The 25,783-nt window shown below is 45.1% G+C and overlaps 1 protein-coding gene across 8 annotated transcripts in view; it reads left to right on the top strand.

Moving 5' to 3' along the window:
* IQSEC1 (IQ motif and Sec7 domain ArfGEF 1) overlaps nucleotides 1-25,783 on the top strand; it is a 278,419-nt gene that overhangs the window by 120,971 nt on the left and 131,665 nt on the right. For 2 of the 8 annotated variants that reach the window (XM_053989154.1, XM_053989161.1), the window contains one exon: nucleotides 19,872-19,916. The exons of the other annotated variants lie outside the window; for them this stretch is intronic. In XM_053989154.1, coding sequence (XP_053845129.1) covers nucleotides 19,872-19,916 — 45 coding nt within the window. The remainder of the gene's footprint in view (nucleotides 1-19,871; nucleotides 19,917-25,783) is intronic. 8 annotated transcript variants of the gene reach the window in all.

Below are 25,783 nucleotides of genomic sequence, written 5' to 3'. Positions count from 1 at the left end.
TGGGAGGGCGGGCAGGCCCTGGCACAGGTGCCCAGAGCAGCTGTGGCTGCCCCTGGATCCCTGGCAGTGCCCAAGGCCAGGTTGGACAGGGCTGGGAGCACCTGGGACAGTGGGAGGTGTCCCTGCCATGGCAGGGGGGGCACTGGAGGGGCTTTGATCCCACCCAAATCAGTCTGGGATTCTGTGACACATCTTTAGACAAACTTCAGTCAGACCCTCAGCCCATCTGTGCAGGAACCTCACTGACAGCAAAATTCCATGTACAGAAGTGCCCATGCTGGGGATACCCAGCCCTGTTCCTGTCTGCCTTCCCTGTGTGGGTATGGAATAGGCTGATGGATGCAAACTGCAACTGTGGACAGATTTGCTTGCCACTAATGTCTGAGCATCTTTCCATCTGATGTGTTTTTTCATAACTGTGACTTCCTAGTTCTGATTTGCATGAAATGTTGGCTGTCACTCATTCCTGTCTCCATCCACTCTACCTTCCATCCTTCTAATCTCAAATTAGATGCCCATATCATGTCCAAAGACCATTTTTTAAATCGTGAAGCTAGAGATTTTTCTTTTCTTTTCTTTTTTTTTCCCCAGTGAGACCTGTGAAAACAAAATGATAATGCAAAGGATGTTATAGTACCAAAGAAATCCCATCATTTTCTTGCAGTATCTGCCTGCTTAATGTTTAATCAGCACCTCTGGGAGGTAAAACCATCATTCTGAAAATACTGTGCTTTTAATGTGGAATCTTTGTTTCACCAGGTAATGTTGGCTTACGTGCAACAAACCACTGTGTGGACAATGATAGAAGGATTGATTGTGCTATTTCTTTCTTTCTGAGCCCCTGGGAGGCTTTGGAGCTGTTTTGCCACCATAACTGGTTACCACAGAGGCTCCTCTGCAATGATGCTGAGCTTTCATCATGTATTGGAGTGGTTTGGTTTTCCTTAACTCTTCTCAAGAGCACAGTGGGAATTTTTGCACACTAGCACAGCCAGGGAAAACTGGGAAATAGCCTATACCCCTAAAACAAAAAAAAATCTCTTTATAAATAAATGTACTTTGCAACTCTCAGTTTATTTTTTCCCACTGCTGGGCACTGTTCTTTTCCCTGAGACACAAAGCAAATGCTTCTTGTGCCCTCCCCACAAACATTCCACACTGTGCAGCAGAATCCCTGGCCCTGTGGTAGCTTCCAGTCAGTGCTTAGTCCCAGGTAAGGACATATCTGAAGGAGCTGCACTTCAGAATTCTTTTTAGTATTGATATGGCATTTCATATATAATATTCATTGACATTTTCTACCAAAAAAATGTTGAATAGGGATCTAATTTCTAACTGCAATTGCCTAGCTGTATACCTCAGCATGTTTAAGAACTCTTTAGAATATGCAGAGATATAAAAGCTTGGTGGTATTTTAATTTTCAAACTGAGCAAAGGAGCAAGAGCAGCATGGCCCAGACCAGCAGCACGTAGCCCAGAGAGGCAGGATGCAGATGGACAGAGCAAACCAGATCCAAACTGTGACCAAATCCTGCCCCAAGTCAGTGTGAGGTTCAGCTGATTACATAAGGCATCTGTGCTCACACCCTATGGCAAAGGAAAGCTGGCATAATTAGAGTAATACTTGTAATTTTCCACTTGATGCCTACGTGATGCAGGGAGTGCAAATGGTGGATTGTGCTCCTGAGCACAGGCGGGAGAACTGGCAGAACAGCCTGAAATTTGGTTTGGGATTTTCTTGTTTTTCTTCCTTCATTGTGTTCCTTTCCATCCTCCTCCTTTAGCCTGTTCTTTACTTTAAAGGAAATGGCCCCTCGTGGTTGTGTCACTGGTTCAGAAGTGGCTGGAGCCTCCTGCCAGGCCAGCATCTCCTTCCCTGCCATAAAGCACTTCTAGCATTACAGATGTGGGTATTCCAAACTGCTCCTGCCTCGTGGCACCATTCATGATGCTGGCAACTCCTCCTGGAGACAGAGCTCTTCCTTGCCCCTTGGGAGGGAGGGGGGTGGAGAGCAGACCTGGTCATCGCCAGGATTTCTGTGTGCGAGCCTCCCTCAGAAGGGGATGCATCTGTTCTGCATTTCCAGCAGAATGTGGGCAGTGAAAATACCTGTGGGAAGTTCTGAGCGTGTTAAAAATAAAGGGGCCGTGGCCACATTAGGCTGGGTATGTAAATGACAACCTAATGTAATTCTTCTAATGGGAAAAACAGAAGTGGCCCTTACAAAGCAGTGTTTTTCTCAGAGTTTAAGTCATCAGTGTTGGCCTTGGCTCGTTGGGCTGTTCTTCCCTTCGTGGAGAGTCCTGTCTCTGAGATGGAAATGGGTTAACTGGGTGGTGCTTACAAACAACTCACAGTATTTGTAGATTTGAAAACAAAAGCAAACAGATTTCAAGCTGAATTTTCCTAATGCTGCTCCCTGTGATTCTCTTCCTCTGTCTCTTTTCTTTCTTGCCCCCCTCCTTGGCAGGGAAGATAATGTCCTGCACCAGTTCTGCTGTCCACCTTCGGGGTCTAGTAGCCCATCCTCAAGATGACAGCGCAGCTGGGCTCGCTGGTGCAGCCAGTGCTCCTCTCCTCTGCCCAGCCCATCTCCTCTCCTCCCTTTCTGTGTGCATGGACTGGCACTGCACGGATGCCGTGGGACCCCCGTGCTGCCAGTTTGAGCAATGCCTCCTCTCCAGGCCTCCCCACAGCTCTCTCCTCCTGCCCAGTGCTGAGGACACACGCCAGCTGTGAACAGATTCCTGCAGTGCACATTTGATTTTGAGCTAAAATAAACGGTACCATAAGCCCTGAGGTGTAGTGTGAGTTTTGTTGCTGTCTGGATGTGGCTGTGTGGTGTGGAGGGCACAGCCCAAGGGGATTTTTTCTCTCCAGATGCGGGGTGGGAGGGCAGCTGTTGTGAGAATCCCTGTTGGGCTGTTTTGTTTCAAGGTTGGGCAAACACCAACATGGGATGTTTTATGGATATTGCTGCTGGACGTGAACCCTTCTTCCCTTCCTTGGTGCTGGTTCTGGGGAGCCAGCACATTTCTGTTGTGGCAGCACATCTCTCTCCGTGCCTGCTTCCATTCTAAGCTGCTTTGAGCTCTGTCTTCTCCTTTCCTTGGCCTCTGTGCAAAGCTTGGATCAACCAAAGGACCAGGTCACTGCTCACGTGCCTCTGTTGCCTCATCAATGAAAATATTTCTCTCGAAGCTGTGATTCCGTTGTCACTGAAGGAACGAACTTGCAGCTGCACAGCCCCATGGCTGCAGCTGGAGAAATGAGATTGTGTCCGTGGGTGTCCAGGTCCCCACTGCTCACAAGGCTCTTGGTTGGTTACACCTTTCCAGACACATCCTGGCTTTAAAATAGCCAGAGAATTTCTGCTGGTTGGGTCTTCCAGACTCAACCAGTGTGAGCAGATATGCCAGGGAACAGAATTTCTCTGCAGTGGCATTTACTACCCTGAATGTAGTGGGAAAGAAGGACTGGGAGAGGGGGAAAAAATTCCTAAATCTGTAGTTGCTATCATGAGGTAAAATATTGCTCCCCACTGTCTGGGTTGTGTAACGGCAGAGGTGGTTTGGTGCAGGGTGAAAAGCAGGTGTTTATTTGTACTTGTGTGTGGCTTTGAGGATGGGATGAAAGGAGAATCACCAGGATCAAGGAGGGAAGAACTGTGAAGGCAGCTTGAGGCTCTCTCTCATCTTTACAATGTGCTTTTTTCCCCCCAAAGGGTCTCCAAAAAACCAGAATACAGGTTATTTGCTCTTCTGTGAGGTTTGATCCAGTGTCTCTGTCCTTGCTGTGAAATGTTCTCTTGTGCTTGCCTTGGCTGTGACTGTGCAGTGTCCAGGCCTGGGCAGGGATTTGCTGGCACAAGAATAATCTGCCTTCATGTTTTTTTTAAGTATTTCTGTATCATTTCTGCTCACTGCTCACACTCTGTGGCTGCTGCTGTTCTTTGGTATTGAATGTTCTCAGTTTCACACGTCTTAATCACTCTTCATTACAATATAGAGGAAGAACACTCATTCCTACTGTAAAATTTCAAAATAATGTATGCAAAAATAGTGTAGTGGATGACTGCAGTTGATTATATCCCTGGAATATATATCTGGAATTATATTCCCTGGAATATATCCCTCTGATGTTTACTGGGCAGGGCAAAACACTGAAATGTTTGAACACTGCTCACCATTTGGGTCTTTTACTCTATAATTAAGAGTTTCTCTGAGTTGCTTCCCAAAGATAGAAACAGCAGGAATTTCTGATATTTTGACTTGCTTATCTCCCTCCCAGATGCAAACAGTGATTACAACTCTCTCCTCAGTGCACTGAACTCTGGAGCACTGTAATTATTCCCTTGCAGAGGGGAAGGTTTGTCCAATCTTTCAAGGAGTACTTTTTATCTATTTGTGCAAAGGAAAACAAAGAAGCAAGACTGATTTAACCCTGCAAATTAAACCCCCCAGCCTGAAGGACCAGCGTGGGATTATCCCAAAAGTGGCTGCAGTTAATGATGAGGCTCAGGAGAAAATGAAGGCAAAGCCTGACCAGCGTTATTGGCTGTCACAGGGCACTGGCATGGGCTGTTTCTACCCAGTAGTTTTCCAATTAAGGGGAAATAGGGTCATTAGGGGTTGCTGGGATTTGGAACAGTTTGAGTTTGCAGCTGTAGCACCCCTGAATTGTGGCATTTTCCCTTCAGGAGCACACAGAGAGCTGACCTTCCCTGGTGCAGTGGAAGGCAGAAATGCAGGAGTAAACATTTTCCTCTTTGAATAAATCATGGCTGGCTGAATAAAACATGCTGTGCATCCCTGGGTTTAGCAGCAGAGGCTGGTAGGGGCTCTCTTAGCTAACCAGAGTTAGAAGTAGATGACCTAAAATGCTGCATGCTATTATGAAACAGGGAAAGGTACCAGCAGAAAACTTCCCCTTCCTGGGTGAATTGTACTGTTTTTGTGAAGATTGTCTTACTGTGCATTTTGGGATGGAAGGCGAAGCAGAAATGGCATTTTTCTTATTTTTTTTCTTATTTTCTCCTTCCATGAACTCAGAGGGCTTCAAAAAAGCTGTTGCTTTGAGGGAGTTCAGATGGAGAATTTCTCCTTCGGCACCTTTAGGCACTTGCACCGTTTAGGATCAGGCTGGTTTGGTTTTCTTCTGGAGTGTGGCGTTCTCCTGTGCAAACATATTCAGCTCTTACGTGGTTTTGCCTGAAATAGGTGGGTGAGACTCCAGCTTTGCAGAGCAGCCACTGTCTTGCTGTTATTTTCTGCACTTGCATTATTTTCTCTCCTTTAACAACTGTGGGAAGTCCCTAACACAGCTCAGAGCTCTGTGTGGACACTTGGGGCTGGAATGGCATGGATTTTTGTGCACCACTAGATGGAGCAAAAAAAAAAAAAGCCCAAACCAAACCAGTTCAACTGAGATAAATTAAGACCTTCATCTCCCCAAACAGATTTTAACTAGCTGAAGAAAAATACTGTGTAATGTAGGAGAAGAAATTATCCCCTGCAAAATGCAGCAGGGTGTAGATCTCAGCATGGCTGCAGTCAAGGTTTTCAGATGCTCCCTTAGCCAAGCCAGCAGCTGTGATGGAACAGAGATTGCCATGTCATGGAACAGAGATTGCCACCGTTCCAGGCAGCTCAGGACTCGTGAGGAGTTTGAATTATAAAGCAATTTATGGCCGAGGCTGCTCCTTCCTTGAGCAGTGCCCAGGATGGCAATGAACGGAACAGGGTGATCAGGGATGGAATGAAGCAGCACTGGGACAGCACTTGAGGTCACTGGTGAGAGGTGGGGACTTGGAATTCCCTGTTTGGAAAGGCTGAGCCCCCTCTGGAAGCCCCCGAGCCACAGTTTTGCAAGGGGAACATTTGCATTCTGAGATATTTAGTTGTCAAATGGCCCCTTTGACGTGCAGCACTAATTCCTTTTTCACCTTGAATACTGAAGTGGAGTGGGGAATTCTCAGGAAATCCAACCCCAAAACCAGACATCCCAGCATCTGTGGGAGCACTCGCTGCTGTGAAAAACACCAATCACTTGTTTTTTAAAATCTTAAAAGTTTATTAGTAATAAAATAGTTATTAAAAATAGTAATAAAATTAGAGTAATAAAAATTTGAACAATGAGGATTAGGACACTACGAGACAATAAAAAGCAAAGAATTTCGGATGTCCGGATGTTCTTGGGCACTGAGCTGCCAAAACCACGCCTTGTGAACAAAGGAATAACCCTTAAAAACAACAGCCTGTTGCATATTCATGTATCTCATACATGATGCATAAATCCCTTGCAAATTAAAATTTTTTCTGGTTTTTGTCAACTTCTTCCCCTTAATCCTGGTGGTTCCATAAAGACCGAGAGAAGGTGGAAGAATGTTTGTCTTTTCCGATAAGGAGGCAGTAACTCTTTACGTGTCCTGTCGCTGTTATCTCTGTGGGAGGAATTTCTTGTTTATCTTATCCCTTTTCTTGAGCTAGTAAAAAAATATCTTACATCGCAGACTTTCTATTTTAACATTATTTTATAACCTAAAACTATATTTAACACACTACTTAAAAAGGATTAATACAGTATTAAAGAACAACTCTCCATAATACATATAGTATTCAATTTAATATTTGCGAAGAGCCAATCACAAAATACGCATTTTTCAGACTGCCTTTGTGTTGTGCCAGGATTGCACGCAGGTGCTGGTAGATTTTTTTTTTTTTTTTTTTTTTTTTTTTTTTCAATAATTGACAATTTCCTGGCGTGGGGGCTAGAGGGAGCTCCAATGCAGCCTTCCCGAACATTTCCCAGTAAATCGCTCCTGCCTGGCTTGCTCCGTGGAGCTGCAAAGGAGGGGGAAGCCAGCTCGGTGTACTTCTGCACCCTGCGACCACTGGAGATGGGATATGTATGGATATCTATGGATGTGTATATGGATATATATGCCAGGATGCCCTACAATCATTTATATGTTTTATGACTCTTACCATAAATATTGTCTATAAATTTTATAATTATTACCTTAAGTAGGCTGTTCGATTGTGCCCCCACCTGTCTGGAGTGTAGTGCAGGATGTGTTCCAGGGAAGGTTTGTGTTTAACAGCAGAGGAAAAGCCACAGGGGGAGTTTCACATCCCACTGTCACTGGTGGTTGTCATGGGAGGGCTATGAGAACAGGACACACAGCAATACCTCTCCTAGGCTAGTTGGTTTTCAAATAAAGAAATTGATAATTTAAAAGTATGAAACAATATGGTTCTATAGATTTTGTTACTGCTAGATGAACAAATCTGCTGAAAATCAGCAGAAAATCCAGGTTTATTATTCTACATCTACTGAAGTAATTTATAATAGTTAATGGTATCACATCTGTATTTACAAGGTGTTTGGCATTCTGAACCTTTCCTCTCATTTTCTGGGACATGGTTTAGTGTCATGGGGGTGTTCAGCTGAAAGTTGGACTTAGGATCTTAAGAGGTCTTTTCCAACCTCAATGATTCCATGGTTCAGGTGGGTTTCCCATTTTCTTTTAACTCCCCAAACTGCAGCAGCTGCTCGGGGCTGGGAGGGTCTTGTCCAGGAGGGTCTGGGCTGAACAGCACTGGGGGTTCATCCCCCTTCTGTGGGTATTTATTCCACTCCCTTGGTGTTTGTCCCATTCCCTGGGTGTTTACCCCATTCCCTGGGTATTTATCCCACTCCCTGGGTGTTTATCCCCTTCCCTGTGTGCTCTATCCCCATTCCCTGGGTGTTTATCCCCCTCTCACCCCTTGCTCAGCCTTCTGGCAGAGGGAAGGGGCTCTGGGGTTCAGGATGAGCCCAGGGTCAGGGCAGGGAGCTCGGGGCTCCAGTTCCTCACTGGAATCAGGGATCCCTCCTTGTGCTGAGCTGCCACAGATGGATGGATGAGGAGAGGCAGAACTGCACCGAGTCCATCCACGAGGAGACATGCCATTAATGAGTTCAGGGAGAGTTTTTCTGGCCGTGTCTGGATCCTCTCCAGCCTCCTGCTCCCAGCTATGAGCTGACCTTCTGTGCCCCAGCCGCGCTGCCATCCGGCTCCCTGGCCGTGACCCGGAGCTGTCCAGGCACTGACCCTCCAAAGAGACCCTGGGGATCTTCTGGGGATGGGAGGGACTCCTCAGAGCCAGTCAGTTTTGGTTTCAGCAGCAGAACGCTGCAGGGTGAGAAGGAGAGAGTAACTGTGCAGCTGGTGTGGAATGAAACACAATCACAGCATGGGCTGGGCTGGAAGGAACCTGAAAAATCATCCTCTGCCATGGGCAGGGACACCTTCCCTAGAGCAGGTTGCTCAGGCCCCACACAAAATATTTTGGTTCCATAGCGAGTGCAAGGCAAACATTTGATGTTAAAGTTTCTGTGAAATAAATGTGCTGATATGGGAGGGTTCCACAGACCCTGATACTGAGGGAGCTGGGGATGTTCAGCCTGGAGAAAAGGAGACTCAGGGGTGGCCTTATCACTCTAAAACTCCCTGAAAGGTGGCTGTGCTCAGCTGGGGTTGGGCTTTATCTCCAGGCAGCAACTAACAGAATGAGAGGACACAGTCTCAAGCTGCACCAAGGGAAATTTAGGTTGGATTTTAGGAAAAGGCTTTTCACGGAAGGAGTGATAAAGTATTGGCATGGCCTGCCCAGGGAGGTGCTGGAGTCATCATCCCTGGATGGGTTTAAAAAAAGACTGGATGTGGCACTGGGTGCCAGGCTTTAGTTCAAGTACTGGACATGGGTTGGACTCGATGATCTTGAAGGTCCCTTCAACCTGGTCATTCTGTGAATTCTGATAAGCAAACCCCCCTTGTTTGTGCCCAGCTAACACCTTTATGTGCCACTCATGTTTTATCTCAGTCATTTCTGTAAAAAGCAGGTGTTGCTGTTTTCCCTTTAGACCTGAGATTTGAGAAGATTTGAAAATTATCTATATTTGCTATACAAGCTGGGAAGCTGGAATTTCAAATAACCAAAAGCTGTTTCCTTTTATTTATGTTTATTTCCCATATTCAAGTGAAAATGTACAAAACAATATAGTGAAAATTTCTAATTTCTAGTGCTTCAAGCAAGTCCTTCCTGTTCTGTACCAATTCAACTATTTCACTTTTTTATGTTATTTGTGTGCTCTTTGGCCTTTAATGATCTTTGGCTGATGCATTCCTAGAACAAATGCATAAAATCAACCCAATTTATGACCCGTTAATGTAAGCATTTTATCCTAAAGAAAGTATGTCACATCTCATTCACCTTTGAATTTTTTTTTCCAAGCCAATCACTGGAGCATTGCACACCTGAAAATGAGATAGCGTTGAAATCCATCTTGCTCTCTTCAATTAAATGCATTTTTACGGAGGATTCAATTAGTTGTAATTGCTGCTTTACGACACGCTTTTGCCAGGGGCTGGGGTGGAGAGATAATTAATCTCGATCAGGAAATGTTGCTCCAATCATTTTCCTCTGTCGCCCAACGAGGGCTGTTATTAATCAGGAGCTGTCTCCCGACACGGTGGCTCTGCCGAGGCCGATGGCCCTGGCAAACCAGTTTGTGTGCTGGGGTCAGGGTGCTCTGATTAAAGCACTTCAGTCCTTTGCTAGGGTGACTCTCAGCTGTGCCCACCGCTCTCAGCAGTGCTGGAGGTGCCTTCAGTGTCCAGCCTGGGGCTGAGGTGCTCTCCACGTGCCTGGAGCTCTTCAGGAGCCCACCAGGACATTCTTTATTGTTGTAGTTGAGACGGAGACAATACAAAGCAACACCCTCCATTTCCAGAAGGCTTCAAAGCCTGTTTTTATTCTAGCATGCATGCCTTTTCGACATTCTTACAAAGCTCCTAAGTTTACACTTTACTCATTGGTCACGAGAGACAAGCAAAGTGCCTATTGGAATAGGCAGGTGCAGGTTTCTCTTATTTATCCTTCTCTCTTTCTTGGTTTCTGTGTCAACGACCTTGGTAGAAAATTCTTTCAGGGGTTAATATGGATCCTCATATCAAACTTCTCTCTGGCTCACAGAAGTTGCTGTAAAAACTCTTCCACACTTTATAACTTTAGTATTGAGTCATCTTTTTAAATTGTTCTTCCTTTTGATTTGAGGGAGCTCAGTGAAAGTTTTGTGTTTAATTTTATGCTGGATTCCAAGGGAGATGTCGACAGGATTTGTCCTTGGGTCGGGACAACTCCTCCCTTGGCAGAGGGAAGGAAACAGCCACTGCTTTTAGAAGCTGAAAGCAACAAATAGCCATTATCAACTCATTTGATGTTTCTCATCAAAGACTGAAGGATAATCAAAGAACCCTGAAGGGAAGCAAAGGTTCAGGTGTGTAGTGGAGCAGCAGGAAATCTGTGACTTCATTCCAGATGAGGCCAAATGAATGCTGAGCTTGGCTTTCAAGGTTCATTTAGGGACCTGTCTTAGCCACAGCACTGAGCCCCCTGCAGAAAGCCCACAGTTGCCTTAGCCAGGAGCAGGACATTTGGGAGGCAGTTTTTGTTAGTGTCCATGCCAGATGCTTTATCTGTAACCTGGAGTGGGAAGACGTGGGGCTGTGGTCAAAACCAGAGATGAAGTGGTGCCTCCTCCAGGCAGATGGGCAGGTTTCTGCCAGGTGTTTCTTCCATCTGATTCTCTGCTGTGGAAAAGGTAGATGATGAAATGGTCTTTGAGTACAACTGAGGAATGGGGAAGACTCATTTAAAGCTTACTTTGACATTTCCTTTCCACGTTCTTTGTGTTTTGAGGGTTTTTCCAAAGAATTTCATCACTCTGTGTGTGTGTGTATAGACACAGAGCATTTTCCAGGTAGGGTTGGCCTCCAAACACATTCAGCTGCATCCAGAGGGCAGCCAGAACCTTTGGATGCATGTGGGGCTGCACATCCTCATTTCTGGGTTTGCACTGAAGCTGCACGTGCTCTCGTGGGTGCAAAGGCACCCCGAACTGTTCTACTGTAAATATTGGAATTTAGTATGGGGAGCACTTGGGACCTCATGAATTGTGTAAATCCTGTGGTCATTTTATTGTGGTTTCAACTGTCTGGCTCCTTTTAGTATCAAAATTCAGGGCAGTGAAAATTATTATTACTGTAAATTGATAAAAGTAAACTGCCAGTTTGCTTCCTGGAAAATCCTGTTTCATTTCAGAGGAGCTGCTCTGTAGTTGCCCATCCCTTTCCCCTCACACACACCACTAACCCCATGTTTTGTTGTTTGGCCACAGACCTGCTGACATAGCTCCAGTTGGGTTTGGGTTTGGATTCTGTGCTAGCTTGCTAATTGCATGTTATTTAACTTGGGTTTGTAAGCTTTTGCTTCCAGAAAGCAATGATGCTTTTAAAAAAATCTAACCCTGCTTTCAGCCTGTAGGTTTGAGCACTGAAACATTGATTGTACATGTGGAGTGATAAAGAGGTTATTTTCTGTCTTTAAAAAGAAGCATCATAACCTCTGACAGACTGATAGAGTACACTAGAATTTAAGCCATTGAATCTGCTTATCTGAAATATCTCTGTCAATTTTCCTTTTGAGAAATGATGGGGTTAAGATAATAAATGCAGCTTTGCTGAATAATAGGGAAGCAGCATATGGATTGTAGGTCTTTGAATGCACTTAGCAGCATGTGTAATTCTGTGCATTTCCTGGGAAACAAAAGAGAGATGCTCATTGATCCACACAATCTTGTACTGTGCTGCTCCTGTGAAATGCTGGGTGAGCACAGAAGAGCAGCACTGGCGTGCAGGGGAATATTCATTGATTGGGAGTGGATGTATGGAAACAGGTTGGAAGTCATGTGAATTCTGAACTGGCAATGCTGATGGTTCTGGAGAGCTGCAGGAATGAGTGGCTTTGTCATGGCAGGTGGTGAATGAGCCCTGGCAGTGCAGGCTGGGCTCCTGCTGCCTGTGGATCTCCTGCCCACCCCCTGTTCTGTCCTTGTGGGATGCAGAGTGCAGGGAGCTGCTCCAGCTGCAGACGTGCCCCAGCTCCCTCTCTGAGCTGGGCACCGAGGGGCTGCTGATGGGAAGGTGAGAAACAAACCTTTGGCCTAAAAACCAGGGGGAAAGTGGAGTGGAATGTGTCCCTGAGCCAGCCCTGAGTGCCAGCAGGAGCTGTCTCAGTGTGGTTAAACACAGGGCAGCACCTGCAGCAGCAGGAACAGGCTGAGTTTCAGGTGATGCTGTGGTGAGTCCGTGCCTGAGGATGTGATGTGGTGTGGCCAGGCTGGGGTGTGTTCATTGTGTGCTCACCTTGGTGAGGTTTTTATCCTCCCCTGCATCACTTGCACAGAGCTGCTGGGAGCTGGTTTTGGAGGACAGTGATAGAGCTGGTGAAAGGACACGTGAGATTCAAACACAGATTACACCTCCAGGTCAGGGTTACTCTCCAGCCTTTGTGTTCTGTTGTTTTTCAGCAGGGTGATCTCCAATGCCATGGGAGGTTACCTGGAGGCCTGGGATGTTTGTGGTCCCTGGGTGGGTCCTGCTGTGGGGAATTGTGCAGGGTGTCTCTCTGGGCTGTTGGCTGGGATTTTGCTCACCCAGAGTAGAGCAGGTTGCCTGACTCAGGTACTCCCAGTACCTGCCTGACTCAGGTACTCCACAGCTCCTTTCACAGTCATCAGGGAACTTTTCACATAATGTGGAAGTGCTTTGGGATTCGTGGCTCTCACAAGCATCACTTTCTGTGCAGATGATGCACAAACGAAAAGGGAAAGCTGCTGCTGGCCATGGACACCAGTGAGGCCTCCTAATGGAGAGCAAGTTTGTCCAACCATGTTGTTGAACAAGAGAGTTTCAAACACTTCAGCTCTCAGATTACATTAGCAGGCTAGACCTTGGCCTCACAGGGAATTAAACATAGATCTGGAAGCTTTAATGTCTTCAAACTGAGTTATATACAATTGGCTGCTGCTATCACAATGCTCCTTCTCTTCCTTCTTTGGAAAACCCCAATTCCCATGCTGTATGTACGGGTTGGTTTTGTTTTCAGGGTTCTAAATTTGAACTGCAAATAGTAGTGAAGCTTTTTAATAAACATCTGATCCTTATGTAACTCTGGGAATAAGTGCAATTTAAATGATGGGCTTCACTTCTAACAAAGCCAAAACCACATCACTGCGATATTTTAATATAAAATCAGTTCCTCTGGCAAGATAGCACCTTGATAAACAATGCTGGGTAGTTGTTCAGCAGATAATAAATTCTAAACTGCTTCTTGTCATTGGAGTGGGTCCCTGATAAAGTTGTTGTTTTTTGTTTTTTGTTTTTTTTTTTCCTCAGAGTTCAGGGCTTGGGGGCTTGCAGCTCCTTTGGAAAACCCAGCAGAAGGCTGGGCTGCCTGAATACCAGGCAGTCACAGCAGTGAAATCCTAAAAATCAGGGCCATTAACCTCTAGGTGTTGTTGTTGGAGTTAATTTAGCTCGTGGCAGTTTTTGGAATTTAATTGTTCAAGGAACATTTTTGCTGTATAGGGTGTGTGTTACTACAAAACAGAAATGAACAGCATTTCTGCTTCTCCAGGTCCGCCCGTTGTTACTCCTGCAGACTGCTCTAGGAATGCAGGTCCCAAGTTTGCCAGCACAAATGGCTTTTATTTAATGTAATTCTGTTGTCCCTGCACAGAAATTCAATTTCACTTTTGCTCAGTGTTCTGTAATTAATGAAGCCAGCTGAGCCTTGCTAGTCAGGCTATTTCCTCCTGGCTTGCAGGGTCATGTTGGGCTTTGTTTCCTGGACATTGTTTTTCTTACAGATCTAAAATCTCTTTGAGATTCTGTGATAGTATTTTGATTTGGAAAGCGTGTTGTAAAAATGAGTGTTTGGGCACATTTCTCTGTGAGTGACCTGGGCAAACAAGCTGTGCTCTGAGGACAGGCAGTGGAGCTGCTTTCCATTTCCAGTGCTGGGAGCACTTCAGACCCAACAAGCAGTCCAGCACATTCTCAGCTTTGGGAATGCAATTCACTTGAGCCCCAAGCAAGGAAAGCTTTTTTAATTTCTAAGAGCAGCATTAAACACATGTTTAAATATTTCCTTGTCTAAATGGTTCATTAAAATATTTGGAACAAAATGTATGAGAAGAGAAAATGAGAAGCAGGAATTTCCATGGTATCCTTTAAGGCCCTTCTCTCTGCTGCCTTTCCATGGGTGAGCAGTGCCAGTTCTTTAAGCACAGCTATTAAATTGTCTGTCCAGCAGAAAGGACAGAATTGGAGGTGCATTTTCAGGTTGTGTCCAGTGACTGCTATCAATGGAGAGCTGTTCCCTGTGCCCCACTCGCCCTCGCAGTCCTGCGGGATGCTCTGGAGCAGGGCTGCTCCACTTTTTCATCTGCTCTGAGACAGGTTTGCTGAACTGGATCTGCTGATGCAGCTGCCAGAGCCATTCCAGCTTCCCTGGGAGCTCCTGCCTGTGCTCCACGCCTGCTTTGTCACTGCAGTGTCCCCGGAGCACCGCAGTGTCCGTCCGGAACACCGCTGGGTGCCTGGCAGTGCCTGGACTGACTGACATTGTTAATGTGAATTAATTAATGCAGGCCACGGCTGCAGGCCTGATGAAGGCTGCTCCAGACAGAGGGACATTGCTGCGGGGCTCCCTCAGACCCCTCCGAGCTCTGGGAGGACACCAAGCCCTTCAGCAGCTTCTGCTCCTGATATCCGAACCAGAATTTCCCACAGCTCACTCCCTCAGGGCCCTTTGTTGGGGAGATCAGGTGAATTAGTGTGACAGGAGCTGGACTGCCAGGCCCTGGGACCCTTGAGCTCAGGGCACTTTGGGGTTTTTTGGGAATGAGCCCTCCCTGATGGCTTGGCAGATCTCTGCCGAGGGATATGAAGGGATGGTTTTCTTTGAACGGCTGGATTATCATTTCCAGTTTTGTTTCTGAGGGATGGGGTGTCCTGGCTGAGGATGATCCTTCTGTCCTCTTCTTTCTGCCTGTTGGGATTGGATGCTTTGGGCTTTCCTTCCAAATGCAGCACTGAGACTGGGATCCGTGGTGTGCCAGGCCATCCTCAAGCAAGGGTGAAGATTTCCATTTGGTGAAGCTGCACTTTGGAGTACAAAGAAATAGTTCAGTCCTCCTTTGTATGTGAGCATGTGGAGCATCACAGCACCAGCCTGCAGTGAGCAGATTTCCCTTTCTTCCGTGAGCTGCCAGCTCCTGGGAAGAAACTGTGCCAAGCAGCAGCAATTATTTGCTGAGCAACACCCCAGACAGGGTCTTAAATATTTAATGTGTTATTCTGCATTCCTTCCCTCAGTGTGAGAGGGATGCAGTGCTGCAAGCACCGAGGCTCTGACAGAGCTCAGAGCTGCCTTTTCCCCTCACACCCCTCTGAGCTGCTGTCTGCAGACAGCATATCTTTGTACTCTGATGCTCCAAGTGAATCTCCCTTCTTAGCCAAAAGATGATATATTTAAGCGGTTTTTATTTGGGATCAAGCTGGGGGTTTGCTTCAACTGCAATTATTTCATCTGTCACCACTGTGCGTTTCCATGCCAGAAGAATATCTTGGCTTTTCTCAAATTGGATATTTTTCTGGCTACTTGCACGATGTGTACTTGTGCTGTGTGGTTATTTGTAGGCTCTGCCAGCAGTAAGGGAGTAGTGCTGGGGTCTCCTCTGTCCTCTGGTGAGCAGCTAATGAAGCAGTTGCAGCCATCTGCACTGATGGGAAGGGACTTTGCTGCCCCAGCTCAGCATTACCCAGGCAAATTGAGCCCAGAGGGGGGAGCTGCCCAGGGGACCCTGAGGAGGGCAGGCAGCTGAGCTGAGCCATCAGTGTGGGGACTCCCCCAGGATTATCCACTCAGCCCAGCAAGAACCTCCCCAGAACTTTGCCCTCCACCACGAGAGCTAAACCCAAGGCTGAAGCGTGGGCACAGGGCTGGGCTGTGCAGTGACTGTCCCTGTTCATCCATCTCAGCCCGAGCACAGCTCTGCGTGGCTCTGTCACACTGGAGCTTGCTGCAGTCACAGGGACATCTTCCAAAGCCTCCGTGGTTCCCACTGTCACTGCTGCACATGGAGAGGCAGGAGCTGAAGGGCTCTGTAGCAGTCCCAGATCAATAACACTCCTTGTCTGCTGTCACTGCTGAGCAAAACACCTCTGGAGGTTTTCACTTCTCCGGTGTCCATTCCCTTCCCTCTTTATGTCACACTCCATCTTGGACTATTTCCAAAATAATCTGCAGTTACACTGATTTTTGTATTTACAAAAACCAGTTTCTTTCATCACAAAAAAAAAAAAAAAAAAAAAAAAAAAAAAAAAAAAAAAAAAAAGCAAAAGAAACCAGAGCTTTGTATCATGGCTCAAGATGCCAAGAGCTAATTGTGTGTTTCCCTTCAATCTGCTAAAACATTGTGGAATAAGATCTTTTAGACACCCAGTTCTGGGAATGCTCTCTGCTCACCACACAGTGCCAATAACAAGAGCTGGAGCCTGTGGTCTTGTTTAGTGCTCCAGGACAGAGCTCTTGACTAGAACCGTGTTTATAGTTTTTGTCTGTGGATACCCAAAGCCTACTGTCTGGATTTTAGAGCAGTGATTTCTTGGAAATACTTGTATTTTCTCCTGCATGATGCACTGCAGAAGTGGGCTGGTCAGGATGCCTGTGCTGATGGACACAGATGGAAGCTCTGGGCAAGCTCCTCACCCAGGAGCTGTGGATATCCTGACTTTGGATAATCCTTTTAGCCTTGACAGCAGTTGTTACTACCAACAATTGCACACATTCTTCAGGTTCCATGCTGACCATGCTAGCAGTAAATAATCCCCCTGTGTGCCCAGTTTAGTTACAGTTCATGCCACCATTCCTCTGCCTTTCCCTGGAATGCCAGGAATGTGCATGGTTCAGCTGAGTCATGGTGGAACTCTGCAGGTTTCCTCCACTGCACACCTGGAAGGACCTTGCAAGGAGCATTCCCTGAGAATTCCAGGCAGTTCTGCAGTCTCTGCTCTGTCTCAGCTCAATTTTCACTCAAAGCCTTGGGCATAGTTCTGCAGTTAATGGTACACTGGGAATTTTAAAAATTATCTTCATTAATACCAATGGAAATTATACATATATAGACAAGTCTCTTATATTTAACAGTACCTTTTTAATGGCTTCATCATTAGATATTGTCTGTGCTTCTTTCTGGAATACAGATGTCCTGAGGCAGTGCCCATTAGGAATAAACAGGAGTGTCAGACCTTCCAGCTCACTTTGTTCACAGCAGTGCATTATTTTATTTTCCTGTCCAGTCAATTTGTTAAAAAGCAGAACAAAACGAACAAACCTTATTTTGAAGCAACCTAAATTAGATATAATTTTATCATTCCTGATGTGACCCCGTGTGCAATGAGATGTTTGGTTTGCTGCAGCTTTAATGACATTGTGTTCAGAATCTGGGTTATTTTTATGTTTTAAATTAATTTTCCATCTTTGAGCAGTTTGGAAAGAAACCAAAATACTTAAATGGGATTTTAGCTGGAAAGAAAGAAGGGGAGTGATGATGTGATTATACTATTCTGTAAATTCAATAAGAATTAACTAACTTTCCATACTCTAAATCCAGATCTGTCAGTAGAATTTAAACTTGATTTCTCCTGTTTCTACCAGGGGGGTTTGTGTCCACTAAACAAAAGTTTGGTTTTCATCTTGGCAGCCTGCTCCTGAGTGCACCCACAGTGCCAGGCTGAGTTGGGTTGGGTAGCCAGGTAAAAAGGCTGGGCTATAACAATTCTGGGGGTGTAGCCCTCCTTTGTAGGGCTTGTTTTCCATCCTTCTCCCCACAGTGTGGGGATCTGTCTCATCCAGGGAATTTCTCCACATCAGCTGCAGAAGCTTTTCCTATCTTTGCCACTGTTCCTATATCTGATGTTCACCTAAAAAAATCATATAGCAGTTGCACCAGGGGAGGTTTAGGTTGGATATTAGGAAACATGTCTTCCCTGAAAGGGTTGACAAGCAGTGGCCCAGGCTGCCCAGGGCAGTGCTGGGATCAGCACCCCTGGAAGTGCTCAGGGAACATCTGGATGTGGTGCTGAGGGGACGTGGTGGGATGGACCTGGCAGTGTCAGGGTTGGACTCATCCTGGAGGGCTTTCCCAGCCTTGATGAGCCTGTGGTTTGTGACTCTGAGAGGGGTATTTTTGCTCAGAGCTGTGCTCGCAGGTGTATTTATATATATTAAATATATATATAGAGAGAGTATTTCTATATATTAATATATTATATATTAATATAGAAATATATTATATATTAATGTATATTATACATTAATATACATTTGTATATTAATATAATGTGTATTATACATTAATATTAATGTATAATTATACGCTAATATTAATGTATAATTATACATTATTCTCTATTGAAATATATTTATATTATTTATATATATTAAAACATTATTTTCTCTATTAAAATAGGTGTATTTATATACAGAAACACACGTGCCTCTCCTGACTGAGGGTCTGGGGAGTACCTAGGATGCCTGACTTCAGGAAGGAGAGCCAAGATTCCTAATGAAGCTGTAATCCTGCTCCTGGGGATTGTGCAAGGAGTCCCCAGGTCAGGAGTGCTCGGTGTCACCAGGGCGGGGCTAATCACGGCTCATTAGCATCTCCTCAGTATGCACAGCGCAGCCCTGCTGCACAAAGACAGTCTGAGAATTATTTATTCATAGCACCAAGGGCCAAAACTGCTCCCAGCAGATTTTTTCTGCAAGCCTGGGTTAAAAGCAAGGCAAAAGCCCCAGTGAGTGAGCAGGCTGGCACCTCCACAGCACACAGAGGGAAGCAGGAAACTGAATTATCAGTAAATGAAGTTCACCCTTTTCCCTGGTTAAACCTACACCCAGCCACAAGGTTGGCATATGTGAGCCACCCCCTCAAAATTCAGCACCATTCACAGACCCTGAGCTGGGGAAGCAAACAAATTACAGGGTGGCAGAAGCTCCCCAAATCTATTTTAAAGCTTTAGCTATTTGGACAATATGGTTTCTTTCCATTCCTGTACAGCCAATTCTTGCTGCTTTTGTGGCCTCCTCCCTTCACACCACCTTGTTTATTTTTATCAACAAATTAGGAATCTTGGGATTTAAAGTAAAGATTTGCCATTGATTTATGAATGGCCGCTCTAAATGTAATTAATGCAATTCTAATGTGAATTTTATGAACCTCCACAGACAGTACATGTTTATGGCTCTGTGAGCAAAGGCTGATCTGTGGCCATTTGTATAAGGGATAGAAATGGATGAGTGTAAGTAGCTATTTAAAAATGGTGGGGCTTTGGCTGATGTTTTATTACAGCCTGTGAAAAAACCCTAAAAATATAACTCTATATTACATATATATATAATGTTATTATAATAAACCTGGAGTCATGCTCAGAGAAGCAAGGGTAATTACACCACACTGCATGTTAAATATTGCTGCTCAAAAGTCAGCATACTTAGAGAACTTCTGCAGTCCTCACAATTACCTGAACTCTGCTGCAATAATTCTGCAGGACAACTCCACAGGTGCCTTTTTGGGTAGAGAGCAGAAAGCCCCAGAGTGAAAAAGTCACTCACTTAGATACAGAAGGATGGAGTGCTTTTAGAATATTGAAAATTGATCAGATTGTGGCTTATTCAGACAAATGTTTCTCTAATTCCCTCTTCTCTAATCTAGGAAAGGGTGATGGGTTTTTTGTTTGGGTATTTTTATTTACTCTCATGTTTAATGGCATGCTAAGTACTCTGAAATGTCAGTAAGAAGGAAGAGAATGTAAAGTCGTTGATATTTAAGGACACAGAATTTTTGAATAGTTCTTGCTTTTAATTTGGTTTATACTTTAATGCTTCATAATTTTATTCTTTTGCTGTCACCTCAGGACTTCACTGGAAACAGGAAGCAGCGTCTCAACTGACCCACTCAGGTACTGTAGCAACCACAGCTGGTGTCTGTGGGTTTGAGCTGACAGAAATGCCCTGTTCTGCAGCAGCTGCACATCTCACAGCTTCATCTTGCAATGCCCAGCCAGCAAAGGCACTGACCTGATGGCTGGATATTCCTAAGAGTGGATAATTTGCTCTTTTCTGGGATTTCAAACTTGAAATTCAGTTTTAGCTTCCAGCCCTGGGTTTGCTCTGGGAGGAGCACAAAGGGGAGGGACAGAAGGTGTGTCTGTGCACAAACCACCTCTCTTTCAGATTTTTGAAGCCTTCATGCTGTCAGTATTTGACCTGTCCTGTCCTGGCAGGGCTGTGCTGCTCTGGGGACAGTTGTGTGGACACGTCACTGGTGTTTCTGTTGCTCAGCATTTCGATAAAAGCACCCACCCTTCAGGGAGCTCTGTCACAGGAGGCACGCCAGAAATGGAGTTTTACTTTGATCACTCCTTTTAGAAAGAAATGCTTGGCCCTGTTAACACTGCATATCAAATGGGTACCTTGCATCTTTTATTCTCATCCCTACACACTGAAAAGTGCATCAAAGGCACAGACTTCCTTTGATAAAGCTGGGGCAGGCTCCCTCCCTCTCAAATTGGCAGCTGGTTTGGTACAAGTCTTCCTTTGGAGATGATCTGGGTTAGGGATGTGACTTTTTCCCACATGATCTCATTTGAACCTTGCTTGAGCACAACGGTGGGAGCTGCTCTGTTTAACCTTATTCAAATTAAGGCCCCTCTGTAATTAATCTTCCATTATTACCCAGTGTAAAGTCTTCTGAAAGTGAAGCATTTGCCTTGTTGCTATTTCCTAGCAGCCTCCCCCTTTGCTGTGATATTCCCTTTGTCCTCTCACAGCAGCACTGGACCACGTTCAGTCCCCACTGTACTTCTGTCCCATTCCCAGTGTGATGGCAACACTGGGCCTTTGTCTGGCAGGACAATGCAGGAAAAATCCCAACTTCCCCCTGCTCTGCTCCTCTGCAAATCTGTTCTAACAAGAGCACTGTGTTGCTGGTGTGTGATTTACCAGAGCCAGGTATTGCTGCCACCTTTATTGCAGGCTGGAAATAGATTTTATTACAATGGTTTTTCTTCCATGGAATATTTTCTTCCATGGGAGGAGGGCATCAGTGAGGAATATAGAGGAATTAGATGCATGCAATAAATCCTTCTGAATGTTGAGGGCTGGGCTGAAATAATGTCTGGGGGTGACCAGGCAAGGATGTAAAAATGCCACTCTTTAACTACAAATTGAATCATTTTGTGAAGTTTAAAAAATGTGGAGTGAAACAATCACAGAGGAGAAACTGAAGAAAACTGTGGAGATTTTATCAGATAAAACTGAGAATTTTTCTTAGTGTTAAATAGTTATAGGGGGGAAGAGCATGTGATACCTAGTCCACTTCAGCAGGTCAAATAAGCCTGCACTGGGGCTGTAATTAGACAGAATTAAGGCCATTATTTAAGTACAATGAAAGATAATGGAAAGCTTCTTCTTACTGGATGTGTTCTCATGAACCTATTGTGCAAATTGGCCTTTGAACAACCCAGAAAATGGGATGTACCAATTAACATGGCCCAATGTCCTGTCAGGTATTTCCTAGTCAGGGTACTCTTTTTGCATTTTGCCTGCTCACAAATTTCCTGTCCCCATCACAAGGGACATTTCCCCTCAGAAACACTCAGTGCTGGAAAGAGTAAAGGTTAATGTGAAAAATTTGCTTCTGTCCATTATAAAGAGGAAAACATTGGCATATTATATCTGTGTATATATTGGTTGGCACAATTTCTTTCATAGCCTGCACAGGATTTATTCTGGATATTTTGAGTTGGCCTCTGTCAGCTTTCAGCTGGCATCTAAAAATATTTTGTTTCCTAATATCTAAATTTTAATGTGGCCCTTCTGGAGGGTTGAATTGCCAGGCCTGTTCCAAATTAGCTGGAAATTTAAATGTTTGAGCTCTGCAGATATTTGGGGTGGATTTGTCATCTTCTGTAGCAAATTGATCAGCCAGTGGTTGTGTTAGCCCAGGGAACAGATGTGCAGAAGGGACAGTCAGGATTAAGAGAACAGCAAAGTTCTTCCTACCCTTCTCCATGGATACTTTGGCAGCTGAGTGGCTTAATAACCAAAAATAAAGGGTGGGATCAAATGGTCATTAGAATTCATCTGTGGGGGAGTGCACAACTCTGAAGCCAAAGAACTTTGTTTTGAGTTTCTGGAAGGTTTCTAGGCAGCAGAGCTGCCCTTCAAGTCAATATGGAAGGAAGAGACCTGGATTTATGTCCTGTCTCTCTGGGCGTCTCTGCAGAGCTTGTCACCAACACCTTGGGGTGTCCCCGCGTGTCCCCAAGCCCGAGGGCTCTGTGTGAGCTCTTCCACCTGCCCTGGTGGGGCAGAGATGCTCCAGGGGTGGTACCCAGGAATGCCTGCAAGGGGCAGGGAGGGATATCTGCTTTGCCAGAGCCTTGAACATCAACATTTGCCTTATTCTTTGTGCAGCCCAGGAATTTCCCCCCAGCTTTGATGTGGAGGCCTCTTGTTTTTGTGTTTGTTTTTGTGTGCTGTGGTGTCCTGTGAGCAGCGAGGCCTTCCAACCTTCCAGGAAGAAGTTCAGCACCTCTTTGCTTGCCCAAACCCTTGGTTTGTAGCCCTGCTCTGTACTCTTCCCCTTTTTAATGTGGTGTGTGCAGGGTATCGTGGATGAATATGGGATCCACGCTGTCTGGGTCCCGTGTGATTCCTGAACTCCACAATACACGAGTGGCTACCATGAATTTTTGTGTATGGCCAGTGGAGTATTTCACCCTGGAGTCTTGAAAGACTTGTGGAAAACAATTGAACTACTGCAATTTCTGTGCTCCACCTAAATAGGGGATACGCTGTTTTTCTGGGGAAGTGAAATATTTTTCAGGATTGTTCCTGGCATGTCACTCTAAAAATTTAACTGAGTAAATAACAGGAGTTCAATATTGGCGCTTTGGGAAAGACTGTCACCAGACAAGTCAATTTTCCTGGTCTGCCCAACTTTTGAAAGCAGTACAGCAGGAACTCCAGCAGGCACTGGCTTCATGCTGGGGTTATTTTGTCCCTCAGTGGATTGTTTTCCTTCAGCCTCAGAGCTCCAAGGGTTGGCAAGAAAACCACCCCTAAAAAAGGAGGTGGTGCAACGTTCGATTTCCACTTGGCCCTTTTTTTAGGGGCTGTTTTTTAAAGCCTTGTCAGAGGCTGAACTCTGAGTGACTGCAGAAATTCCCAGCAAACTGCTTAGGGCTCCAGTGCTGGAGCTGCAGCACATCCAAAAATCCCTGCTTGTCTTAGGCCTGGGAATTGTAAGTCAAAGGTTTTGGTAAATGCCTTTCTGAAAGAACCAGTTCTACATCCCGGCTGAGCGTGAGATGAAGCTTAATTTCCTTTGTTGTTTTCCTCTGGAAGACAAGTGAAAACCAAGAAGGTGTTGAGAGCGTGGGGCTTTTCATTTGCAAAAGTGCTCATTAGCATTTTCTCTGCCAGGGTGGGATAATCCGTGCTGGATGCTGTCAGGAAATCCATGGGTACATGGCTCCTATGCTCGAGCCCACTGCTTAGAAATAGATAATTAGGGTGATAAATGGGATTTTTTTTTTTTCTGGAAAGGATATGATGCTGAAAAAGAAATTGCTTTGCAATGTGAACAGACAAAGGGGAAGTTTCCTGAAAAGTCTCATTTCAGGACCAAGTCTTTGGCTGGCGCCTCCTGAGCTTTCTTGTCTTGGGCTGGCTTTCCCCTTTTTACTTGATCCTGGGAATAGCTGGCCTTGATTATGGGATGTAATCATTTTTTTTTTCTTTTTTTCTTAGAATGTTAAAAAATACAGACACAAAAGTGTTACAACAGGGAAAACTCCATTTCTTTTCTTCTTTCTTTTTTTTTCTTTTTTTTTCCCTTTTTGCTGGGTGGGTTTTTTTGTTTTTGGTTTTTTTTTTTTTTGTTTGTTTGTTTGTTTTTTTGGGTTGTTTTTTTTTTTTTTTTGTTTTTTTTTTTTTTTTTTTTTGTGGAAACAAAGGAAAAAGGATTTCCCGTTACCATCTTGGCAGTACCAGACCCAAGGCAGGAGGCAGTGCCAGGAGGTTGGGGCTCCTTCCTCTTTAGATAAAATCACCCTGGAGAACAGGGGATGAAAAGCAGGGATGAACGATTTTTGATAAGAAAATCTAAATCTCCTCATCGTGATGGCATCAGTGACTCGAAAATTGCCAAGCTAATGAAGCCCAAGGGAGTATGAGTCCAGGAAGATAGATAGGCTTGGATTTGGGCAGTGTTTTGTGTTGTTGGGGGGGGATGTTGCTTCTCACAGATAACCAGTTGTGTTTGCTTAGGAGTCACCAGCTCTGGCACAGCTCTGAAAGAAATCCCAGCAAATAAGTGCAGGCAGCACAAGGAAAGGGGCACTTGAAGGAGAATCTTCACAAGAAATTATTTTTTTAAAAGCCCCAGTCAAACACATTTTTTCACTCCAAGTTGCTTTTCTCATGATCTGGTCATTCCCACCACCTGCCCTGTCCTGTAGAAGGTGTTTTTAGGGAAGTATCACACAAAGTGTGACCCTATTTAAGCATAACCCTCTGATTTCTTTACTGCACTAAAGAAACTGCCAGTTCTTGCTCACATATATTTCTAATTCATTTAATTAAACTTACACAAGGCAGTTTTCTAAGAAGATTCAAGGCACTTCTGTAACTGCACAGTGAGAATGAGGAAAACCAGAACCCCTAAATATAGCTTCTATAGATCCCTAAATATAGCTTATTATCCAAGCACTTGGGGAACTAGATAGGTCCACATGGAAAAGAGCCTCAGGTTGAGGCTCAAGGTTTGGTTTTCTATGCATATTTTTGAAACAGGGTTAAAATTCTTGTGGCATTTTGGGGATGGGATTGTGGGGGTGTTTTATGGTTTGTTTGGTTTTTTTGTTTGGTTGGTTGTTTGTTGGTTTTGTTTTAAACACTTGTCCAAGTGCCAGAGCGGTTTTGAAGCATTTCGTCAGATTCTGCCTGTGGTTTTGTTGTTGTGACTGTTGAACTCTCAAGTCCCTCTATACCTGTTTGACAGCAGTGCAAGCTGTAGCCTAGATGTTTCCTGTCAAGGGTTTTCAGAAATGAAACAGAATCAGAAACAGCCAAATTGTAGCTGCTGGAAGAGTAAACTTAGAGCAAACTGGACCCAAGCATTGGTCTCAGTCAGGACACTTCCTATTTAACAACAGCAATTTTTTTTTTTTTTTTAGGTTTTTTTTTTTTTTAAAGATAAGGATTTTATTTTTTAAAAATATCAATCTCGTGTGCCAGTCCTGTTTGTTGCAATGGAGCAGTTCTGTGCTGTTCTTAACTCAAGAGTATCCTGTGAGCCTGGAGAACCGGAGGGATGGGCACAGATCTCTCCTCTCTGACCAGGGAGAGCACCCAGGGAAGGGCTGGAGCTCTATCAGGGGAGGGTAAGGGTGGAGATCAGGGAAAGTTTCTTCCCCCAGAGGGTGCTGGCACTGCCCAGGCTCCCCAGGGAATGGGCACGGCCCCGAGGCTGCCAGAGCTCCAGGAACAAAACTGCCGGGGATGCCCAGGGTGGGATTGTTGGGGTGTCTGTGCAGGGCCAGGGGTTGGACTCATGATCCTTGTGGGTGTCTTCCATCCCAGGAGATTTATAGAATCCCAGACTAATTTGAGTAGGGAGGGACCTTAAAGCCCAGCCCTTAAAGCCACCTCCCATTCTTCCAGGTGGCTTCAAGTCCTGTCCAGCCTGGCCTCGGACACTTCCAGGGATCCAGGGGCGCCACAGCTGCTCTGGGCACCCTGTGCCAGGCCCTGCCCACCC

This window comes from Vidua macroura, chromosome 13 (assembly GCF_024509145.1).
Source record: "Vidua macroura isolate BioBank_ID:100142 chromosome 13, ASM2450914v1, whole genome shotgun sequence".
Classification (NCBI taxonomy): Eukaryota; Metazoa; Chordata; class Aves; order Passeriformes; family Viduidae; genus Vidua; species Vidua macroura.
Note: the sequence above shows the minus strand (reverse complement) of the source record. Positions and strands in the feature narration are given on the sequence as shown.